This window comes from Athene cunicularia (assembly GCF_003259725.1).
Source record: "Athene cunicularia isolate RWA chromosome 1 unlocalized genomic scaffold, athCun1 chr1_part1, whole genome shotgun sequence".
Classification (NCBI taxonomy): domain Eukaryota; kingdom Metazoa; phylum Chordata; class Aves; order Strigiformes; family Strigidae; genus Athene; species Athene cunicularia.
In genome coordinates, this window is record NW_020799091.1 from 65,297,320 (window position 1) to 65,320,128 (window position 22,809).

The 22,809-nt window shown below is 40.3% G+C and overlaps 1 protein-coding gene across 1 annotated transcript; it reads right to left on the reverse strand.

Moving 5' to 3' along the window:
* Nucleotides 1-1,161: 1,161 nt before the first annotated feature.
* SLC5A7 (solute carrier family 5 member 7) lies at nt 1,162-22,715 on the reverse strand. The gene is made up of 7 exons (XM_026858399.1): nt 22,604-22,715; nt 17,700-17,855; nt 12,934-13,082; nt 8,881-9,024; nt 6,830-6,983; nt 5,620-5,837; nt 1,162-4,868 (listed from the first exon to the last, which is right to left on the reverse strand). The coding sequence occupies exons 2-7, from the start codon at nt 17,830-17,832 to the stop codon at nt 4,245-4,247; spliced, it is 1,422 nt and encodes a 473-aa protein (XP_026714200.1). The 5' UTR covers nt 17,833-17,855; nt 22,604-22,715; the 3' UTR covers nt 1,162-4,244.
* Nucleotides 22,716-22,809: the final 94 nt, after the last annotated feature.

A 22,809-nucleotide genomic window follows, 5' to 3' on the forward strand; every position in this document is an offset into this window, starting at 1 on the left:
CCCAGTACAACACCCACAAGAGAAAGGTCCCTGGCAAAGACTCTGCATACTGGATGTAGATCTCCTTGGAGCTCAGGGGCTTCTGCTCTTCTTTGTGGCTGTAAGGACAAATAAGAGATGACTGAAGTGAGAGCTTTGTTTCTGGGGCAGGTCTGTAGCCATGGGGTGGCCCCACTGATCCCCTGGGCAAGGGTCAGCTCCTGCTCTGCTGGGGCCATCTCGCCTCTGCAGGGCTATGCCCATGACACAAAACATCACGTGATGCTTGAGTGATAATAAAATAAACGTCTTTATTTTTAATAGATGGACAAAACAGAACCAAAACCAGACAGTATTTTCCTGAATTTCATGGGCACTATAGAATACAATACAAATGAAGTTAAAACATATATATCTATATTATGCTTCCTATCTGCTTCATTAGGTATAGTCTTAATATAACATTTCTGACACAGACAAAAATATACTTTTTTTCTTTAACAACAACCACAAATATTGCCCTGATTAATAGCAGACATAATAATTTACTGTCTAACTGCACATGGTACTTGATCAAATACACTTGAAGGGCAGAAGGAAAAATGAATAATAGTTTTTTTCCTATGATACTTACATTTGAAATCCTAAGTTGTTGTACTATATGAAAATAAAAGACTAAATCTTTTGCTTTACTTTATTTGATCCACTTAATGTTTACATTCAGTTCAGGTTCACAAAAGTATGTTTTATTTATAATACATACATCATCCCATATGGACAAATATAGATGAAATTGTAACTTTTTTTGACATCTTAGCTATGTTATTAACCTTGATTTTATGAACACATCTCATGCAAAGGAGGTAAAAAAACCTGTCAAATAAATGTTATTCACAAATGTTAAGAATATGAAAGTAAAATGTATGATTGTGATATGAATATTTTATCTGGAAATCATAGGCTCAGAAACAATAACCTTAGTGTCTGAAAAATTAGTTGTTTGCTTCACTGATTATAGATTCAGTTTAGTGCACAGTACTACTGTCTACAAATTGCAAAAGTGGAGGAGGAGCATCTGATGATCAGATGATGAAAATAAAGTCTATTTCAAGAATAACATCCTGTTGGCATTTTGCTTGTGGAAGTAAGTTGATGGGGTTTTTTTGTTTTTTGTTTTTTTTCCCCAGTTATCAATCAGAGATATGGCCTTTGGTTATATGACCAGCTCTGTATAAATCTAATGGTAGTATAGCTGAACTAAGGCAATAATCTTGTAAACAGATTTTACATGGGGCTGTTTGGTTTGACTTTTGGTGTCATCCTGTCCAATACTCAGCCCACAACTGCAACCACTACAGCCACTGTTGGACTCAAGCAGACATGCACAGAGGCTTGATACGTGGAAAGCAGAGTTACGGTTGCACAATGAACAGTCTTCAGTGCTGCTTCTCTCCTTTGCGTGGTAAAGCTTCCATGGTGTGCAACTTGTAAAAGTGTAATAACCTTGCAGTCTCTGCAGAGAGGACTGGAAAACTTTGTTAGAACCATTTTCCACCAGAGAATGCATAGTTCCATCTAAACAGGAACACTCTGTGAAATCACAGTGATTTCACAAAAATATTTGATAGGATAAACAGTATAAGATATTCTGATAATGTGGAAAGCATCTGGCTTGAAAATTTTTGTCTGTTTCACTTTTTCATTTTGAGCATTTTAAAAGCCTTTATGCTTTTATGCCAACAAGAGAATACAAGGGAAAAGGAAAGATTTTTATTTTTCAATCAAAATTTCTTAAACTGTTCCAGATTAATCTGTTTTTCCCTTCCTTCTCCTCCCAGTATTGGGAATTTTGAAATAAATAATGTAGAAATTCTGCTGCATTCAAAGCATCTGGCCACTATGCAGCTTCTCATAGTGAAATTCTAGCAATTCCTAGACAAAATTGAAGTGAAAAATTTCAGAAGTCCTACAGGTGGCTGTAAATCCCGTAACTTAGTTTGGAACTGTAATGTAAGGTGTTGGTTATGTAAGCAGGCAAAACTGTGCCTTGATATTTTCTCTTAACAAAGGATTCAGGCTATTGGATTTGGGCCAGAACTGTATAACAATTCAGCAGTGGCTCTGTTCTCCCCTCTCTTTCTTCCATATCTCTTTTCCTATTCTCTTTTCCATGGATCATGAGGGAATGGATACCGCAGGGCTCACATCCAGTTAGTTTGTGAGATCTTCGGCACCCTAAATTTAATTGGTGGCTCGTTCATTCACCCCATAGGAATTTTTAATTTCTTTGTTATATTGGCCTTTCTGGCTTTTTAGTGCTGATCCTGAATTTGATTCGCTCCACCCAGAGCACACTCAATATTTGTTAGCACAGTAGTATCGTAGTTCACAATGCATATTCAAAACTGAGATGCAGTGTTATTTTTAAACACAGTGTATGGAGAAAAAAACCCCAAACATCTCTAAAATTAATTTTCCCTATGTATAAAATAGATATATGCTGTTAAAACTCCACAAAAGGAGCAAAAACATATCTAAGGATTCAACCTTGTGAAAGTTTCTGTCAACATTGAATGCACAAGTTGATGGCTTCTTCCTTTAGCAGCAAAACCTATTCTTACATCTCCTATCCTCCAGTATAGCTCCTCGTGCTGTGAATGTTAAAGAAGAAATTTCACCAGTGACCAACAACAGGAGGATATCTGGATTTCAGCTGAATGTTTTGTGTCATGTGTAGATATTGAAAAGAATTATAGGAGCATAACCCTTAATTGTACAGAAGTCTAGCTATTAGATCTCCCACTGTGAAAGGCACGTACCAATGGGGACAGACACAATCATCTCGGCCATGGGCAAATGGAAACAACATTGCATGTTCCCTGCTGGCCAGGACAAAGTCAGAAGAGGCCTCATCTCCCTGATTTGGTTCTTCTGGCCAGCGTTGCCATTCATGAGTGAAGTCTCGTCTGCGCCTGGCCACTGCCGGTGCTCTGCAGAGTCACCGTGACCACCCAGGAGTATGGCTGTTAATGACAGAGTGCAGCATGTAGTGGAAGACACTGCTGTGCCTTTCACTAAGCATGTGGGTTCGGCTTTCCTTTCTCCTCCAAGCTGCTGCTGCTTTTGGAGGTGCACAGTTAAAGATTTGGAAAGCTGCCCAGCAAGCCTATTTTTCCCATGGGAAATCCAATTTTTGAGAAAATGTGATTTTCCATGGAAAATCTACACTTTCATAGTAATCCTAGCAAGATCAACCCAAAAGACTGCTCGATGTCTTTGAGAATATTTTTTTTAAGTGAAAAATGGGAATTTTCCCCATGGAAAACCCTCTCATCTGTTTTTTCAAGCCTTCTTGACTCTCCTTATTTTTTAGTATTTGTTCCATTGCTGCAAGTTGCTTTGTGTCAGACTTCTTTGCTCAGTGTTCATTTTGATGTTAAGTCAAGATAAGGTTTCTTTTCTCAACGTTGAAAAGTTCTAAGAGTTATGTAATTATTCACAATCTAAGTTTCAACTCCAATTATTGCTTTAAAAATTTTGTTATCCTCTATTGGTGACAGCCACTAACCACAGGAAAAAAAGAACACCTATAGTAACATACTTTGTCTAAGGTTGTCTTGCGTTTGGTATAACATAATTTGAAACTGACTTAATATTAACTTTTTTAATTAGTATATGATGTTTAGCACTCCTACAAGGAATTTATCACTGTCTGTGCATTTCAAATAATAAAATACTGTATTGTGTTATTTGAATTTCTTTATGAGGAAAAAAATGACCAGACCAAAACCCCAGGGAAGTTATCTATCTGTCTTTGCTCAAGCAACTAGCTCTTTAGTAATAAATCACTTTTAGCTGTGATAATATATTTTCACTTAATGCCAATAAAATGTTGACTGATAGTATTTCAGAGTGACTGGATTATAATCTCTTCATATGATGTCCTAGCTAAATAACTGCTGCACTTTTTCTGCTACGTATATTTTCAATTGTAAATACTTTTTAAATTACACAGCATACAGTCCTGGGTGAAAAGAATGCGATCTGAGTGTATCTTTTGGTAAACACTGTATGATCTAATCCAACGTTAGATAATAACAGAAAAGAGTTCCTCCCATGGGATGCTCCTGCTCCTAGAAACAAATTAAAGAATTGTGCAGTGGCATTTTATTTCCAGTTTTTGCTTTTCTTCTGATAAAATTCCTCTCACTGTTCTTTGTAGAATATCCTGATTCACATTGCTTTGCCTGTGGCTAACAGATTTTTTAATTATCTTCAGTGTTGGACAGCTCTGGACTCGAATCAACATAATTGAAGGCTTCCTTGTTTGTGAAAGTTGAGCTCAAAGTTAGACTGTGTCGTGGATTCACAGGTGCAAGTTCGTTTAATACAATATTGTCACTTTTTACAAGAGTTGCTTTGTCCATGTGTTCTCTACTGTACCTGGCAACAACAGCATCAAGGAAATCCAGCTTTGGTGGCAAAATCCCACTCTCAAATAAGTATTTGGCTAAGTAGGACACTATAATGTTAGTAAAGAAGGAGGTAAGCATAGCAAGTGTTTTAAATGGGAATCGCTGGATATAGATATTATTTTCATCTGGATAGCAGCCAGGATAGTAGATCAAGGGCTGAAGGTAGAGGTACGGTTCTCCTCCAGTTATTCTGAGAACAAGGCCAAATAAGTATCCTGCAATGGCACCGTAGGTGTTGGTTCCTTTAACAAATAACACACACAGGAGCTGGGGGAATATGATGATATAAACAAGGTCAGAGCTGAGGTACCACAGGCCATACACTGATGAAGCTAGCAGTGCCATTGCTGTTGCTGATGCTCCAAACAGAAAAACAGTGATTCTCATAACCCACACGATTTCCCTGTCTGAAGCCTGCAAAAAAAGGGCAGAGTTAGGTGTTTTTTCGTGAAAATATATGTATGCCTACATTTATGCACATAGTCAATATAAAATACTGCATTGTAAAAGAAAATTTTGTGTGACATATTTAATAATATTTACAAACAAATATCTCTGTCTCTATCTCCATCTCAAGCACAGAGAAAAAAAAACCCAAAGGTCATGGTTGCTATTCCCAAAGTTGTTAAACTTTGAGCATAAGAAAAAATTTGATAAGATGTCAAAGAAGAAAACAGCAGCAGTGTTACAAATAACTTTTAGATATAAGCACAATATGGCTCAACCAGAAAAAACTGTCAGCATCAGAATTTCTTCTTTGTCATTTCCTAAGAAAAACTCTGACTCACTAGCTGATTCTGTTGTCAAATGACTTCCTAATAAATCAATAATTCAGAAAGACGCCTCATTTTGTAAAGATTCAAGAAAAAAATATTGTTGCAAACATAATTAGGAGCTGCTTGGATAGACTGCAGTGTCATGGAAACTCATGAAAGCTGACTCCCTTGAGCTAGCTTTTTCACCTCTGCTGTCAGTCACAACCATAAATATTTTTATGATTTTCAGTTTATTCAATATACTGTTAAGAATTAAATGCTATACTTTTTCTAGTCATAGGCAGGAATGTGAAAGAGGTGTTTCATTATGAAATTACCGTCTATGCATTACCTAGTTAAGGTCTCATCTAAAATTTTCTCAAAAAGTAAAAATGAGAATGTAAACTCACGTTTTGCCGGAAGGAAAGCTGGTAAATGTTCCGAGCAAACATAGAGCTTGCTGATAAAATTGATGAGTCAGCTGATGACATCACAGCAGCAGAAACAGCGCCGAGGCCAAAGAACGAGATATAGACTGGGCAAAGGTACTGGAGCACAATTGGTAAAATCATATCTGCTTCTTTTTTAGACATAGGGTCAGGGACTCCATACCCAGTCTCATTCCAGGCTGCAATATGGACACCGGTATGTTATTAGTAACATTAATAGTCATCAGCTACAGCATCTCTTGGTTTCATGTGTAGTGAGCTATTCATATTGCCACATTTTCATTCACATTCAATGATCAAACTGTTACTAGGGCCAGACTGATGGTGTTTCAGAAAAGCAGTGTCCCACTGTTTTCTGTTAGGCAGATTTAATTCCTTTCAGCATTTTTCCTTATCTCTAAACTAAATCTGACCACACCCTCTGATCATCCAGTAGTAAGTTTAATATTAAAACTTTACATTGCTCATAAATGTAATTTTCCTCAATAAAACAAGTCTGAGATCCGTATTTGTTTGTCCATATCTAGGTTGGCAAAGACCTCTAAGATCATTGAGTCCAACCATTAGTACTGTCAAGTCCACCACTAAACCATGTCCCTAAGCACCATATCTACACATCTTTTAAATACCTCCAGGGATGGTAACTCAACCACTTCCCTGGGCAGCCTGGTCCAGTGCCTGACAACCCTTTCAGTGAAGAAATATTTCCTAATATCCAATCTAAACCTCCCCTGGTACAACTTGAGGCCATTGCCTCTTGTCCTATCACTTGTTACCTGGGAGACCGACAGCCACCTCAGTACAACCTCTTTGTAGAGAGCACTAAGGTGTCCCCTTACCCTCCTTTTCTCCAGGCTAAACAATCCCAGTTCCCTCAGCCACTCCTCATTATTACTGTTAGAACCAAACAAAAGTACCAGAATCTAACTCAAATATTAAATAGAAATTTTACATCTGTAGATACCTAGAATGTGCACAATGAGTTAATCTCAACCACTGGGGTAGGAGTAATTTCCCCTGGGAGAAATATTCTACAATATTATTTTTCAGTGTACTCTTCTGTTGAAGAAGTCATGAGTTGCTTAATGATGCCACCTGGCTAGATTATATCTAACATAAGCTTTGTAGGGTTTTCACATATCGATTGTACTATTAATTTTTAATCACTTACCTGTGGATGCTCCAATTGCACCAATGAGAACTGCAGGAAGAGCCATCACAAGACAGCCAAAAGCAGCTAGAAATGACAGAACCTGAGCATATGTGGCAGAAGATGAGGAAAGAACTCGCTGGAAATACGCTTGCCATGGGATTCCTCCTAATGTCTGCAAACACAGTGGGCAGCATCCTGTCATTGGGGGCTAAACTGGATTTTTATTTTTTTGCTATTGTCATCTAGAGAGCAAACAGACCCATCACTTGAATGCTGAATGCTGTGTTGCTGCTCTTTCATTTATTTATTGAATGTCAGTCAGTAATAGCTGTAACTTTCATTCTCACAAGTATATCAAACCTTTGTAAATCCACCTAAATTCCATTCTTTTAGACAAGATATTTCTTTGTACAATTAACACTTTGCACTTGCAGAGTTTCTGAAATCCCCAATTATTGTAAACTGTATAAATACTTAAGTCTTAGGAAAGGTTATAAAATACTATTGTCGTGTTTCATATTTGAAGAATTTGGACTCCAGTACCCTCCCCCTGCAAAATTAGATTAGACACCGACAGGATTTTATCTTCCTTCATGAATACATGTGGACATCTAACCAAGGCAACATGTTCTGTATACACTAAACACAAGAATCTGAAAAATTATTGTCCCACTGTCTTAAACATGATAGCAACAGAAATTAAAGACAAAGCAGTAAAAAAAAATTATTTTGTGATAGCAATCCTTCTCTTGTTTAGGGTATATAACAGTGAAGATCCTGACTGCATTTAAAATTATGTCTGCGAAACATCACACAAAGTGGTATTATCAAACTCTAAAACTTCAAGTACTAACAATCCTGTCCTGAGAGAAGGATTTGAATAGTTTCCATTAAGTAACTAAGTGCCTATGACTAAACACCATAGAAAGAAAATAAAGCAAACTTCTCACTAAATATGCACAGTCTAGTTCTGCTCACTAAATGAGGCAGGAGGCATTTGGACCAAATAGTGTGTATACAGGTGTTCCATCCACGTTTCATGCACACACAGGGACCAAATGAATGTTTCACAGGCAACTCTGATTCTGACTTGCTATTTATGACTGTTTTTCTTTTTAGCCTTAATAACGTTCCTTTAACAAAGCTTTCCAAGCATGTGTAAATTTCTTAAGCTATAATGAAACAAACAAGATGAAAAGAAAATGTGTCACAATTAGGCAACTTCAGAGCTTTCCTTTGTTTACCAGCAAAGACGAAACCTTCAGGCTTACTAGACAGAATACAGCCTCCTGAGTTAATGTCATGCTTTGGTTCTCTGCGAATCCCTAAAAAATTTAATCTGGATAAACAATATTTTAATAGCCCAATTATCAGAAAGCTCTGAAGATTTTTGGTTAAGATTATTTAAAAAAACAGTGAAAGGAATCCCAAAGTACAACATGATTATAAAAACAGTGTAGAGTTGCTCAGGGACGAGAATGGAAAATGTTAGCATGTGTTGCTAGATCTTTTAATGGAAAGTACTTAATAACCACCAATCCCGTGTGTAATACATAGGTATTAAATAACGAAAGCCCTCCATTCATTCTGGCATGCGTGCATGTATGAATTCACCCATCCATCCATCCATCCATCCATCCATCCATCCATCCATCCATCCATCCATCCATCCCTGCAAAGCTTTTTTTACATCACCTATACCTAAGGCATATTTAAACATTTGTATAACGTATTTATTGCCTTCTGCAATATATAAATTCCTCTGCCAACAATGACATCAGTTAAATACTAGCTGCACACTTTTAATTAATTTTAGCATAAGTCAACTCTTTCATACTGATGATATTTAAATTGCATTCCTGGCAATGTTTACTTTGACAGCTGTGCTACAATATTCGACTGATATTTCACTGAAATCATTCAAATGTTCAGAAATACTGAGCAGAAGTCAGGAGGGTAAAAGTTTTCAGTTTTCTGGAAACTCTTAACTAGACTATTATTTTCAGCTGTCACGGTAACACAGTGTGAGTCCTTAAATACTTCATTCCTTCATACAAGCCATCACTTACCAGTAAAAGGAAATTGTCCAGCCATGTGTAAATGTCAAGTGAGTTGACAGATCCAAGCCAAGGTTCTTGGTGCACCTGGTGCACGGCCGTGAACCCAATGTCTGTCACTGCAGGATGGGACATTGCAAAGGGTACACTGATCCACTGTAACCAAAGAGAAACCCTTTGTTCAGGTCTAAAGAAGGCATTCTAAATCTCTGAAATTTTAATATTAACACTGATCTGCTTTATTTCCTCTTGCATGCTACAGATCTAATGCCAAATTGCTGAACTGACTTGCAGGAAAGTCAGGTTATGTGCAGGTGGAATATCTCCTTGGTTTGTAACGCTTGGTAACAGATAGCTTACCTCTGCCCCGGAGAGTGTGAGTATGAGAAGAGAAAGACACATTTATACATCTTCATTTTATTTTCCCTAAACTTCACATATATTCTTTACACACTTCCCTGGATCACACTGTAGACACACATCTATATATAAACTTACATGCAATAGAATCAGGATTTGCCAGTATACAGGCATGAGACATTGCAAACACACCAAAGACTTGGGAATTTGTTTGTAATTCAACACAAATCTATATCATGACAAGAGAACCCCCATCTCTCTTGCTCCAGAATGCACAGTATCCCAGCATTACAGCACTTTTCTGCCTTGAAGGGCTCTTGACTGTTTTCAGTCTCTTTATTTATGATCTAGGCCAGAAAATCAGTGGAGAAACTGCTCCCAGAGACAGTTTCTGTCAGAAGGTTCGTTTCCCCCACCAACTGACTTTTTGTGCGTTTACTTGCTAACACATTTTGCAATGGTCTAACTCACAAACTTTCTATGAGGAAAACCTCAGCAGCTTCTACTGAGATGAAAAACAAGCTTTGTGCTGTATGGAATAGACCATCACAAGCATGGCATCCTTAAAGATTCAACGATGTCCAAACCCACACAGATTACCACAATCCCACCAAACAGATTTAAGTGTATGGGGTAAGAGGATCAAGGAGGGGAGAAATCAAACATCTTCCTCTATTTTGTTGAACAATTATTGCAATAATGTGTGAAGAATATTTTGCAGTGCTTCTTGTTATTCAGGCTGTTTATCACATACCATAGTATTCTGTTCTCAGTCACATCTTAAACTTTGTCAATTTAAGCACTTGGGCAGAAAGATTCCCTTCTCACTGCCTGCTTGGGCTTTTCTGGGAAAGATTACCAAAAGTTTCAACTGCCTCCAAGACATTTTGAGGGAAAAATAAACATATTGTCAAAACTGATGGATGTTAATACTCCTTCTTGTGGAGAAATTCACTGGGATCAAGTATGTCAAACAGATTTTAATTTTTTTTTTCTTGTTTCTGAACCTCGATTCTCAAACATGTCCAAGTGATGAACTTCTGAAGAGCTATGGTTTGCCCCTGCTCCACTGAGATTTTCAGTATGGTAAATTTCTAAATATCCATCTGCAGCCTGCATGCCATGGCCCAGGAATTAACAGGTAATGTATTGCAAATGCATTATCAGCTTTTATAATCCATTCCAGTTCCTGACAGTAACCTAGATCTTCGTGGTCTCAAGGCCTACCTCTACGTTAGTAAATAAAACAAATCAAGATACATTTCTCTGGCCCTGCAGTTCACTGTCAAGTCATCATTTACATTCATACATCTAGACTCCTTTCTCTGCCAGAAAGGACAGACCTAAACTGTACTTGGGAATTATCTGGGAAAATACTAGTTGGCATGGGCCAAAATAGTGCCAAGACTGTGTCAGCAATTAAGCACTACAGATGATCCTGTGTTTTCACCTTGGCACTGTTTAACTTGATTAATATAGACATATTATAGACTATTCATTGAGCCTTTTCTAATGGGGGTAGAAAATTCACTGTTTTGAATGGAAAACAAATAAAATGAAGGCTCATATAAGTGAAGCAGAAACTGGGACTTTATGCTGGGAGTAGAAGTAGCAAGAAGCTAGAAGAACCTGAACCTCATGGGGTTAAAAACCAGGAAGAAAAAGGACTTCTACATGGTGGCAAAGAGTTTAGAATGGGGAATTAATAACACAACTGAGATGAAGAGTCAGTAAATAGCGGGAATACAGTGCAGGATCAGGGAAAGACTCAGTGGGCAAGATAAAGACAAAGAGCTGAGAACTGCAGATGTGGGTACAGGAGAGTGAGGAGGAAAGGACAGACTACATGGGATTGTAATGAGAAAACCAAGGAATTATGTGGAGTCACTAGAGTAGAGGTTATGGAAGCCTACAGATGAAGCTGTGGCTGAAGTGAGGAGCCACAGTAGTGAACAGAAGTGATTAGAACAAGCATCTCCTCTTGGGTGAGGAACAGGAGAGGAACAGACATTAGAGGAATGAGCAGTAAAGCTCAGTGCCAGTGGGAATGCGAACTGCTCCTGAAGCTGGAGGAAAAGCTGGGGTACCTGAGCCTGTGACATCTGCTATGACACCTACTGTAAAAGTGTCCCATCTCATCTAAAACCGCCTCATCTAGAGCGTGACCATTTAGATGCTACCTGAGGCTTCCTGCCCCACTGATGGCTCTTGAGGTTATGAATATGGTTCCTTCTACATGACATTATTGCTGTTTATTTTAAATGGAAAATTACATAAAGAGCCCAATCTGAATTAAAAAAAACCCCACTATTAGAGCTACAGATCCAACCATTTAGAAGACTGCTATGCAACCTTCATTTGCTTTCCTCTCCCTGTCAGACACATGCTGCCTTTAACACAGGATCACATGTTATTCCCATGGGATCAGGGTCTTTAGCAGTGCATGAGTTGATCTCATTGGAAAAGCATTTCTGTGTTTTGATTTATCTACAACTTTGGGAATTTCTGTAATGCACACCATCTGTAAAAACTGAATCGTTCACAAATAGCGAACATGTATGTTAGGGAAGGAGACAGTATTTTCTCTTCTGTGCAGGTGAAGAACGAAGGTATGACACAAGAAGATCTGGAATAACTTCTCATTTGAGGTGGCCAGCTGGAACTTGGATTTGCTTTTTCAGGGTATTTAGCACCATTCCCATGAAGTCAGTTACAACAGGGAGTGCTTAGCACTTCTGCAAATAAGGCTATAGGCCTCACAGTAGGATGCCCCAGATTGAGGACACACACAGGGTTGTTAGTGATCACCTGTGTGACTGGCTGAAGCAATTTCCCTAGAGCTGCACAAGAACTCCAGTGAAAGCAGAGAAACAACTCTGGGTCCCCAAGGTGCCATTCAGTTTCTTCACCTTGAGCCACACCATTTATTTCAGCTTGCTTTAGATCTCTTACACACCTGTGACCATCTATTACCACCATTAGCAAACAAAGACAACAGCTTCTTTCTTCGATTGCACCCCTGTGATCTGAGCCCTGTTTAATTGATGTTTTTTGGAGTAGGGCTTAAAGAACAGGAGTAAATAAAAGGCTACCCGCTAGCATATCACTGATAGCTGATGAGGGGATATTCATACCACCATACTCAAACAGCAGGGTCATCTGGTGAGACTTCCTATACTATGGTCTCCAGGGATGGTGGAGGGAAATTGAAGGAAAAATCAAAAGGGTGATTTAAAGCAGGAGGTTAACTAAGCTGTATGAATAAGTGACAGCTAGAGGAAAGAAAAGCAGGAGAGTATCAGCTCTGCAGGTCCAGTGTCAGTGTTTCTGGACTGCTCTACTGACTGCTTCCTATGTCTGATGCCTGTGCCACAGTCCTATGGACAGATAGGGAAAGAAAGTCCTCCAGTCCTGTCCTCAGTTAGATATATACTCAGCAGGAAAGTTAAGAGTGTTTGCACTATCAGACTGGTTGGAAAAAAGCCAAAGAACTGGGCCTCTCAGTCAGTGTTACTGTCAAAGCACAGGCTATACACTGGTGTAAATGCAGACTCTTTAAAGTCAGGGTTCTGTAAGTGGAGATACTGCTTCTCCATGCTTTCAGTGAAGACACTGTTCCAAAACCAAAGCTGGGCAATAGGTCTCAGCAGTCATAATACTCAGAGCAAAATTCTCAACAAAGAAGAGAAAAAAAGCCAAACTTACCAGTCCTAGGAAGATGCAAAAGAGCTGAACTACATCAGTATAGGCCACAGAATAAAGCCCACCCACAAGTGTGTACATAGTTGCAATCAGGGCAGAAATAATGACTGAAATGTTGACGTTAAGGTCAACGATCACACTTATAGTGGCACCTAAGGGAAAAACAAAGCACTGTGTATTAGTGTATGTCACAGTACATCTGACGAGACTGGTCACCTTTGTTAAATTGCATATACGGGTGCTACTCTGACACTTAGTCACAGCATGAAGATATTCCCCCCTCTATTTTCTGCACACCCCTTCTGCAACTTTGGAGGTAGTGGGAAAATGAAGGATCCTTTTCGTCTAAGTCTAGCATCTCTCATTTCAGAGATTCTTATGAAATGGAGGAGGGAAGGGTCCCAACAGCCATTCCTTACATTGCTCGAGCTGTGTAAGGACTACACTCTCCCTTTCTGTCTAGAGAAAAGCAGCCACACATAGATGAAGCTTTCCTGGATGAGCTGCAGCTACATGGGAACAAGTGTATCGTTGGAGTAAAGGCTGCGTTTAGGAGAGGTCTGCTGCAACGTAGCACACTTACGCTCTGAGCAAGCCTCTTTTGACCAAGGAAGGAATGGTAAAGGAGGCATCAGCTATAGGGACAATTGACCACTGATCCTTCTAAAGTGCCTTTGAATTGTTTACATGAGACAAAGGTGGGTTTCTTTGCAAACTGGAGAATCCATCCTTCACTGTGGACCTATAAACCAAGAATTTTCCCAAGCACCATCAAGCAGATTTCATTTGTAGAAAAAAACCCCACAATGATGAGCTGACCAGTCAGTCTCCACAAAACAGCTCATAGAATCAAAGAGTTGCTGACACTGAAAGGCACCTCTAGAGATTGTTTAGTCCAAGCTCCCACTCAAGCAGTATCAGCTGGAGTAGGTTTCTCAGGTTCATGTTCAGTTGTGTCTTGACTAGATGCAAGGACTGAGCCTCCACAACCTTCCTGGGCAACCTGTGCTAGTGTCTGACCTCTCCCACTGTAGAAAAAAAAAAAAAAAAAAAAAAAAAAAAAAAAAAAAAAAAAAAAAAAAAGAAGCAGCTTTTTCTTAAGTTCACCTGAAATTTCCTTTAGTTCTGTTTGTGCCCATTGCCTCTTGTCCTGTCACTGAGCAGCCCAGATATCCGCCTGGCTCTGTCTTCTTTATTCTGCTCACCCCACTGCCAAATCAAGTGTTTATGCAGATGGGTAAGATCCCCCTGAGCCTTCTCCAGGCTGAACAGTACCAGTTCTCTCAGTCTCTCCTTATATGCCAGATACTCCTGACCCTTAAAAATCTTTGTGGCTCTTCACTGGACTTTCTCCAGTATGTCCACGTCTCTTGCATTGGGGAGCACAGGATCCAGCACTCCATGTGTATCTCACCAGTGCTGAGTAGAGGGGAAGGATCCCCTCCCTCAACCTGCTGGCAACGGTCCTTCTACTAACGCAGCCCAGGATGCCATTTGTTTTCTTTGACACAGGGACACATTGATGGATCATGATGAACTTCATTGCCTTCTAAGGCTCCCAGGTCCTTTTCTGCAAACCTGCTTTCCAGCTGGTCAGCCCTCAGCCTGTACTGGGACATCAGGCCAGGATTTAGTATTTTCTTTGTTGAACTTCATGAACTTCCTATTGGCCCGTTTCTGCAGCTTGTTGAAGTCCTTCTGAATGGCAGTACAACCATCTGGTCTATCAGCAGCTCCTCACAGCTTTTGCTCTCTGCAAACTGGCTGAAGGTGCACTTGGTCGGGTCAGCCAGGTCACTGACGCAACTGTTAAAAAACAGAGGATTCAGTATTGACCTCTGGGGTGCACAACTGGTGACTGGCCACCCGGTGGCGTCCATGCTGCTGGACACAGCCCTGTGAGCTCAGAAGTTCAGCCAGTTTTCAATCTTCCTCGTTGTCCATTTATCTAGCCTGCACTTCATCTGTTTGTCCATGAGACTGTTATTTGAAATGGTATAAAAAGCCCGTTTTGAAATCCACAACGTGCCCTGCTCTCCCTTCATGAACCAAACCAGTCAGCTTATCATGGAAGATGTCAGGTTGGTCAGGAATTATTTCCTTTCGATAAATCCATGCTGACTCCTCCCAGTCCCCTTTGTGACCTTCGTTTCTTTGGAAGTACTTTCCAGGAATATTTGCTCCATCATCTTCCAGGGAATTGAGGTCAGGCTGACCGGGCTTTAGTTTCTGATATCATCCTTCTTGCCCTTCCTGAAGATGGGAATGACATTTTTTTTTCTTCCAGTCTTCAGGAGCATCCCTGATCACCACAGTCCAGAAAATGACTGTGAATGTCCTTGCAATGCTATCAGCCAGCTCCCACAGCACTTGCAGGATGCACCATGAGGTCCCATGGAATCCTGTCTGTTCAGTCTATTTAAATGTTTCCTAACCTGATCCTCCTCCAGGAAGCCTTCCTTGCTCTGGACTTTCCTAGCATTCTCAGGGTCCTAGGATTCCTGAAAGCTGGTCTTACTGGCAAAGAACAAAGCAGAGAAGGCTCTGAGTACCTCAGCCTTTTCCACATCCTTTGCCACTTTGCCCTGTCCCGTTCAACAGCAGTCCACATTTTCCCTAGTTTATGCACTCATAGGAACCTTTCTTGCTGTCCTTCATGGCCAAATTCAAATCCAGGTGGACACTGGCTTTTCTAAACCTATCTCTGCATGTTTGAACAGTGTCTCTGTATTCCTTCAAGGTCCCCTGTCCCTGCTTCCACCTCCTAAATGCTTCTTTTTTTATGTCTGAGTCAGGAGCTCCTTTTCATCCATTCAAGTCTCCTGCCAGCTTTGCTTGTTTTCCAGGTTGTTCTTGAGCTTGGAGGAGGTGATCCCTGACGCCTCGTTTCTCTAGGGCTGTCCCCCAGGGGATTCCTCCAAGCAGATCCCTTGAGAGGCTGAGCTCTACTCCTGAAGTCCATTGTTGTGGTCCTGATTTTTGTCTTGCTCCCTCCTCTCAGGACCCTGAACCCCATCATCTCATGAACACTGCAGCCAAGTCTGCCTCCAACCTTTACACCCCTAACTAATTCTTCCTTGTTTATAAGTAATGGGTTCAACAGAGCACCTCCCTTCATCAGCTCCCTGATCATTTGAATCAGGAAGTTGTTGTCAGTGCACTGAAGAAAGCTCCTGAATTGCTTGTGCACTCCTGCACTGCCCTTCTGGCAGCTATGAGGATAGTTATACATTTCCCTTAGATGTATTAGCTATTTTACATGATTGCAGTGCTCTGAACCCCTGTTTTAAAAAGTCCTCTTCTAATTAGGATGATTTAAATTAAACATCTTGCAATAACTTCTAGTCCTTGCAGGTATTGTAGATGGATACTCTTGACCACATAGGTGGAAGGGTTCTGGCAGTAGAACACAACATGATGTGTGACATATAAGAGCTGCTGGAAACTGCCAGGTGTTTTTTTGCCGTATAGTGAGACTTCAGTGTTCGTGTGCTTGAGGTTTACAAGGTCAGACCTCTTTCACAAGTTGGAAGCCCTATCTTTCCCCTCTACAACCCTGCCAAGCAAGGAGTCTTGAGGAAGATCAAACAGTGAAGAGTACTGGGATTAAATATTCATCAGTGAGGACAGGTGTGCAAATTAGGAGGTATAATATAACTAAATTATTCACAGAATAGTTAAAATCAAAACCTTTACCAAAATCACCTTTGTAAATCACTGACAGTCTTTAACTGTCAGCTGTTAATATAAACCTACTAGAAAGGTATTCACACAACTTGCTTTGAAATATCACAGATTCCTTTGTCCTCAATCAAAAAGAAAGTATATTCCAAATACTTAAGAGTGTTCTTCAAGTTATTCAACTCCTATCACCTCAGCATGTAATTTGTTCTTAGTCCTTTAAGGGTTTTGTGATGAAATTGTGGTAAACAAGCTCCCCATTGCTTTGCAGTTCATCAGAGCACAGTTGGAGAGTACCTTCAAAGTTTCTTTTCTGTTTAAAATAGCTTGTGCTAGAAAGCATTACCACATGCATGTGCACTATGAGTATGATTAGCTGGTAAAAGTCAACTACTGGTGCTTCAACTCAAGGGCTTTCTCAGTTCTTGAAGGGACTGCTAAATTCAGGCCTGAAATATAATTAAAAACCCTGGAAACTGATTTTTTTTCAGGACTGGATGAGTAGTTGGGTGTTTTCTATTGAGTCACAGTTCCACTAATTCTCTGAATCCTTTCTTGAATCCTAAGTATTTTCTTCATTTTGTCAAGTAGAAAGCCATTTAGAATTGAATAATACTGAAATTTATTGATCAGAATCTGTTTTACTTCTATTATTTGTGCTATGGAAAGTTCTCTATATGTAGGTCTCCTATATGCAAATAATTATTTTGTTTAGATGCATTGGCAATAACGTTTCACATCTTTAAGGGAAATTTTGACTGGCTTCTGTGATCTCAGTAGTGTAAAAGAGAAACTGGGCCAGCCTTGACACAAAAGGGATGCTTGCAATCACTCATGTCACCATTGCAGTTAAAGGAAACTTGTTGCTAAATCTTTTAATGCTCTTTGAAAAGAGACAACTTAAATGTACCAAAATAATAAATGGGGTACCATTACCAGCTTTAATTACTAGCTAGCATGGGTTTGAGATCTGTCACACTGAATAATTTTGCTAAGATAGTATTTGAAGCCAGATTTTTAATGCATTTCTGATTTTCTTAACCCCTTACACCTGTGACAAATTAATAATTATACTGCTTATTCCTTACCTAAGGCAGAGAAGATGGCAGCAGCCCAAAACATTTCTCCCATTAAAGCTGGAATAAACAGTAGTCCTCCCATCCTTTTCCCATAAAGCTGCTGAAAAGGGTCTAGCATTGTCACATAGCCTTTGGATCGCATAGGTTTTGCAAAAAAAAGGCCACCTACAAAGAAAAGTAGCATAAGACACCAGCTGCAGTGAAAAATGCATTGCCATTAAGGGGTAAACCATTGGTTGTCATTTAAGGGTACAAAAATATCAGTATTATTGTTTGGGTTTTTTAAAATAAATAAGTACAGTTAAAATATCCTCTATGAACTCTTACCCTTATATCTGTCTACAGAGTTACATAAATACATTGACACCATTAATATCTATGATCTCATAATGGAAAATAAATTTGTCTTGTTTCATCAGGTTCAGTTTGCTTAATCTGCCATTATGGATGCTGTCAAAGTTTTGTCTAATTTTGGATTAGCCTAAGGGAATTTTCCTGTTCAGAATCCAGCATGAATTTTCACATGGTCCTACTCTAAAAATAAAATTCTCTAGGATTCCTCGATCAGAAATATTAGTTCACACATGGTTTAGTATACATGCAACAAATCTGATTCTTTCAGGATAATTCTTATTTTTTATGTATGCTTAAATCAACCTTACTACACCAGGGTAGGTCATATGCCTCCTGGGCTCTGCAGGTGTTAGAGGCTCACTGAGCATTTGTTGTACATAGATTTCACTTATGAATGTTCAGGAATTTTGATGTATCACAGCGGTGCTCTGCCTGGCTGGCATATGGGCTGGATATGTACATAAATGTGCAGAGGCCTCACCTTTCTCATGTACAGTCCTCAACTTCTTTCTGATTGGGGAAAAAAAAAGAACACATCTCGGGAAAGCTGAAAGCCCTACACAGAAACCTGTGTAGTTGAGATGTGCACATGACTAAAACTAAGTAGACTTCTACCACAGTAAAACTGCTGAAATGCAATATATACAATACAATAAAAAACCCTGGAAAATGAGTCAGTTCCCAATAAAATCTACTGTTCAGTATTTGGTGACCCTCAGTTAGGTTCTTCATCACAAGATATGTAATGTATTAATTGTATTGTACTGTACAGAAGATTTCCCACCTATCTATGTATTCCCTTACATGGCTCATATTTCTTCATTTCATTAAGTTCCCTGAAGGGAAGGTACCAGCTTACCAATCACAATTTATTTATACTGCTTATGTTAATGCTGTCTTTAGGCAGGTTGTTTGGAAGCAGAAACTACAGCATTTTTAAACTATTCTTGGACTGGTCATGGATCCTGTTCCTATTCTACTTGTTATGTCATCATTACAAAAGACAACTAAAAGAAGAAGAAAAGTGTCATTGGTATTGTAATCTATTAGCATGTTCATGCATCTATCAAAGGAAATAGTAGATATTCTAACCATTTAAATAAATTGCTTGAAAAATTAGGAAAAGTGGTTTGCAGCACAACATTGAACTAACGAAGAGATTACATCAGTCTTAAATCTTTCCAGTCTGAAGCAGTAATATGTCCTCTAGCCTTTTACATATATATATATATATATATATATATATTCTTTATTTTTTTTTAAAGAAGTCTATGTACAGATCATGCTGCAGAAATGCTTTCCTCTCTGTGCTCTGCAGAGAGATATATGGTCACATGATGCAGACTTCACTTTTCCTGCAGTGGCCATTATAATTTCCTCGAGAAAAGACTGAGTATCTTTAAAAACAGACAGAAATGAGGGGAGAAGCTAACTTAACCCATTCAGGGTTATTATTAATTTGTGTCAATTCTACAGAGGCTAAGAGTCAGGAGCATGCTTGTGGCTACGATCCTAACAACCGCTTAATGACATCAATGGATGATGACCTCCATGACCTCATCATGACATCAACTGATCTCCAGGCAGACATCTCCCTCCTTTACTGGATGCAGAGGGAAACATGGTAACTAAGAATGAGGAAAAGGCTGAGGTGCTCAACACCTACTTGGCCTCAGTCTTTAGCAGTAGAACTGGCTGTTCCCTGCACACCCAGCCTCATGAGCTGGGAGATGGGGAGGGGAAGCAGACTGAGGTCAGCACAGTTGAAGAGGAGGTGGTCAGAGACCTGTTGCACCCCTTGGACGCACACAAGTCTGTGGGACCAGATGGGTTACACCCAAAGGTGCTGAAAGAGTTGGCAGATGTGCTCGCTAAGCCGCCGTCCATGGTTTACCTGAAATCTTGGCTAACTGGGGAGGTCCCATTGGATTGGAGGGTGGCAAATGTGACACCCATCTACAAGAGAGGCAGAAAGGAGGATCTGGGAAAATATAGACCTGTCAGTCTGACCTCAGTGCCAGGGAAGGTCCTGGAGCAGGTCATCTTTAGTGCCATTACAAGTCATATAATGGACAACCAGGGGATCAGGCCCAGCCCGCATGGGCTTATGAAAGGCAGGTCCTGCCTGACAAACCTGATCTCCTTCTACGACAGGGCGACCTGCTTATTGGATGGGAGAAAGGCTGTGGATGCTGTTTACCTTGGCTTTAGTAAGGCCTTTGACACCATTTCCCACAGTGATTTCCTGGTGAAACTGACTGCTTGTGGCTTGGATGATTACACACTTCGCTGGTAAAAAACTGTCTGGATGGCTGGGCCCAAAGACGGTGGTTAATGGAGTTAAACCCAGTTGGTGGCCGGTCACGAGTGGCGTCCCCCAGGGCTCGGTTTTGGGGCCACTCCTGTTTAACATTTTTATTGATGATCTAGAGGAGGGGATCGAGTGCACCCTCAGTCAGTTTGCAGATGACACCCAGTTGGGTGGGAGTGTTGATCTGCTCGAGGGTAGGGAGGCTCTGCAGAGAGACCAGGACAGGCTGGAGCCATGGGCTGAGGCCAACTGGAGGAGTTTCCATAAGGCCAAATGCCAGGGGCTGCCCTTGGGCCACAACAACCCCCAGCAGCGCTACAGGCTTGCGGAGGATTGGCTGGAGAGCTGCCAGTCAGAGAGGGACCTGGGGGTGTTGATTGACAGCTGGCTGAACAGGAGCCAGCAGTGTGCCCAGGGGGCCAAGAAGGCCAATGGCATCCTGGCTTGTGTCAGCAATAGCGTGGCCAGCAGGGACAGGGAAGGGATCTGACCCCTGGACTCGGCACTGGTGAGGCCGCACCTCGATTCCTGTGTTCAGTTTTGGGCTCCTCACTACAAAAAGGACATTGAATGACTCGAGCGTGTCCAGAGAAGGGCAACGGAGCTGGTGCAGGGTCTGGAGCACCGGTCGTACGGGGAGCGGCTGAGGGAACTGGGGGTGTTTAGTCTGGAGAAGAGGAGGCTGAGGGGAGACCTCATCGCCCTCTACAGCTGCCTCAAAGGAGGTTGCAGAGAGCTGGGGATGAGTCTCTTTAACCAAGTAACAAGCAATAGGACAAGAGGTAATGGCTTCAAATTGCGCCAGGGAAGGTTTAGACTAGATATTGGGAAGCATTTCTTTACAGAACGGGTTGTTAGGTGTTGGAATGGGCTGCCCAGGGAGGTGGTGGAGTCGTGTCAAGACATAGTGCTGAGAGATATGGTGTAGTTGGGAACGGTCAGTGTTAGGTTAATGGTTGGACTGGTGTATCTTCAAGGCCTTTTCCAACCTAGACGATTCTGTGATTCTGTGATCTACTGTTACTATTTTCCTTACAGGAAAAAGAGCTGCTCTTAGGGACAGGAACTAGTACTGGAACTGGAGCTGGCCTGCATGTGCCAATAGAGGAACATCTACAACGGGGAAGGTTTCTGCCTGGGAAGAGAGAAGAACCAGGACATGCCACAGGAAAGAATTTTCAAGTGGAAAAAAGAGCAAGGAGGGCAATCGAGCTGCCCAGGAAGAAACAAAAGTGGCAAGAAAACCTGGATAAACAACCAGAGGAAACAAAGGGACAGATTAGGTGGGAGGATCATGAGAGAAGACTCAAAATAGACCAAGATGTCAAGTACTATTAAAAAGGCCAATCAGTCACATTAATAAAGGATAAAGGACACAGGATCTTTTTTATAAAAACATTCTTTTTAAACAGTTGCATCAGCAGTTGCCTTAGAGACATGACCTGTTCACAAACTGAGAGGATGTAGCTGATAACTTCGTGGTATATTCGTCATGGCTCACAGGGCCATACTGTTGCAAGCTGTTCCATGTGCTTGAGACATGGTTAGAAATTTTTTATTGCTATTATTTTTAAGAAAAGTAAGGAAGTTCTTAGACTACATTTCAGGAATTAGAGGCCACAGCACTAAAAATTATAATACTGCCTGTATTTTTCAGTCTGACCTGCGCATAGTAGGATTGTGTATTTAAATATTGACATGTGATTTGGAGTTTTGTATCACATTTATGAGGATGCTTGGTCCAATTTTAAGCAAGTAGACCACTTCTATGACAGACTTCCTACACAAAATTAAACAAGTTACTTAGATGCTTGGTGAAAATCTGTAAGGTATGAGCCCTTCTGCTTATACCTGAAAGGATATTTGTCATTCTTGAATTCCAAGATTTATAGATACTCTGATACTATCATATTCTAGATCATATAAGCACTTAAAGAAACCCAGAATGTATAAAACAATATACATAATTAAAAAAAAAAAAAATAAAAAATCCCACAATAAAACCTTTCTTATTGTGACCTCCATAGATCATTATGGTTGTAATAATTAAATGGGTCTTGCCAGGGCATTCAGGAGAACTAAGATATCAAACTATTTATAGCAATTTTCTATTTTTCTTTCTAATAGTCAAAACTATTAGCAGAACGGATCTAGTTTACCTCAGTATCCTTTTATCACATTTCAAATGATCAATTTGTCATCAGAACTGTTTAAAATGAGAGACTATTAGCTTTAGTTCTTTGCTTACCTAAAACCAGACTAAGGGAATATCCGATAGGTGCCTGAGCCCAGGCTAGACCATAGCCTGGGACATACACAGCTTCTGCTGTTCCATTGATGTAACCTCCTCCAACCCATGTGGCTGAAAAAGAAGAAGTGGAAAAGTCTTTAATGAGCACAAAGAAAGAAAATATCCCACCTTGTAGAATTAAATTGTCATGGCTTTTAATATTG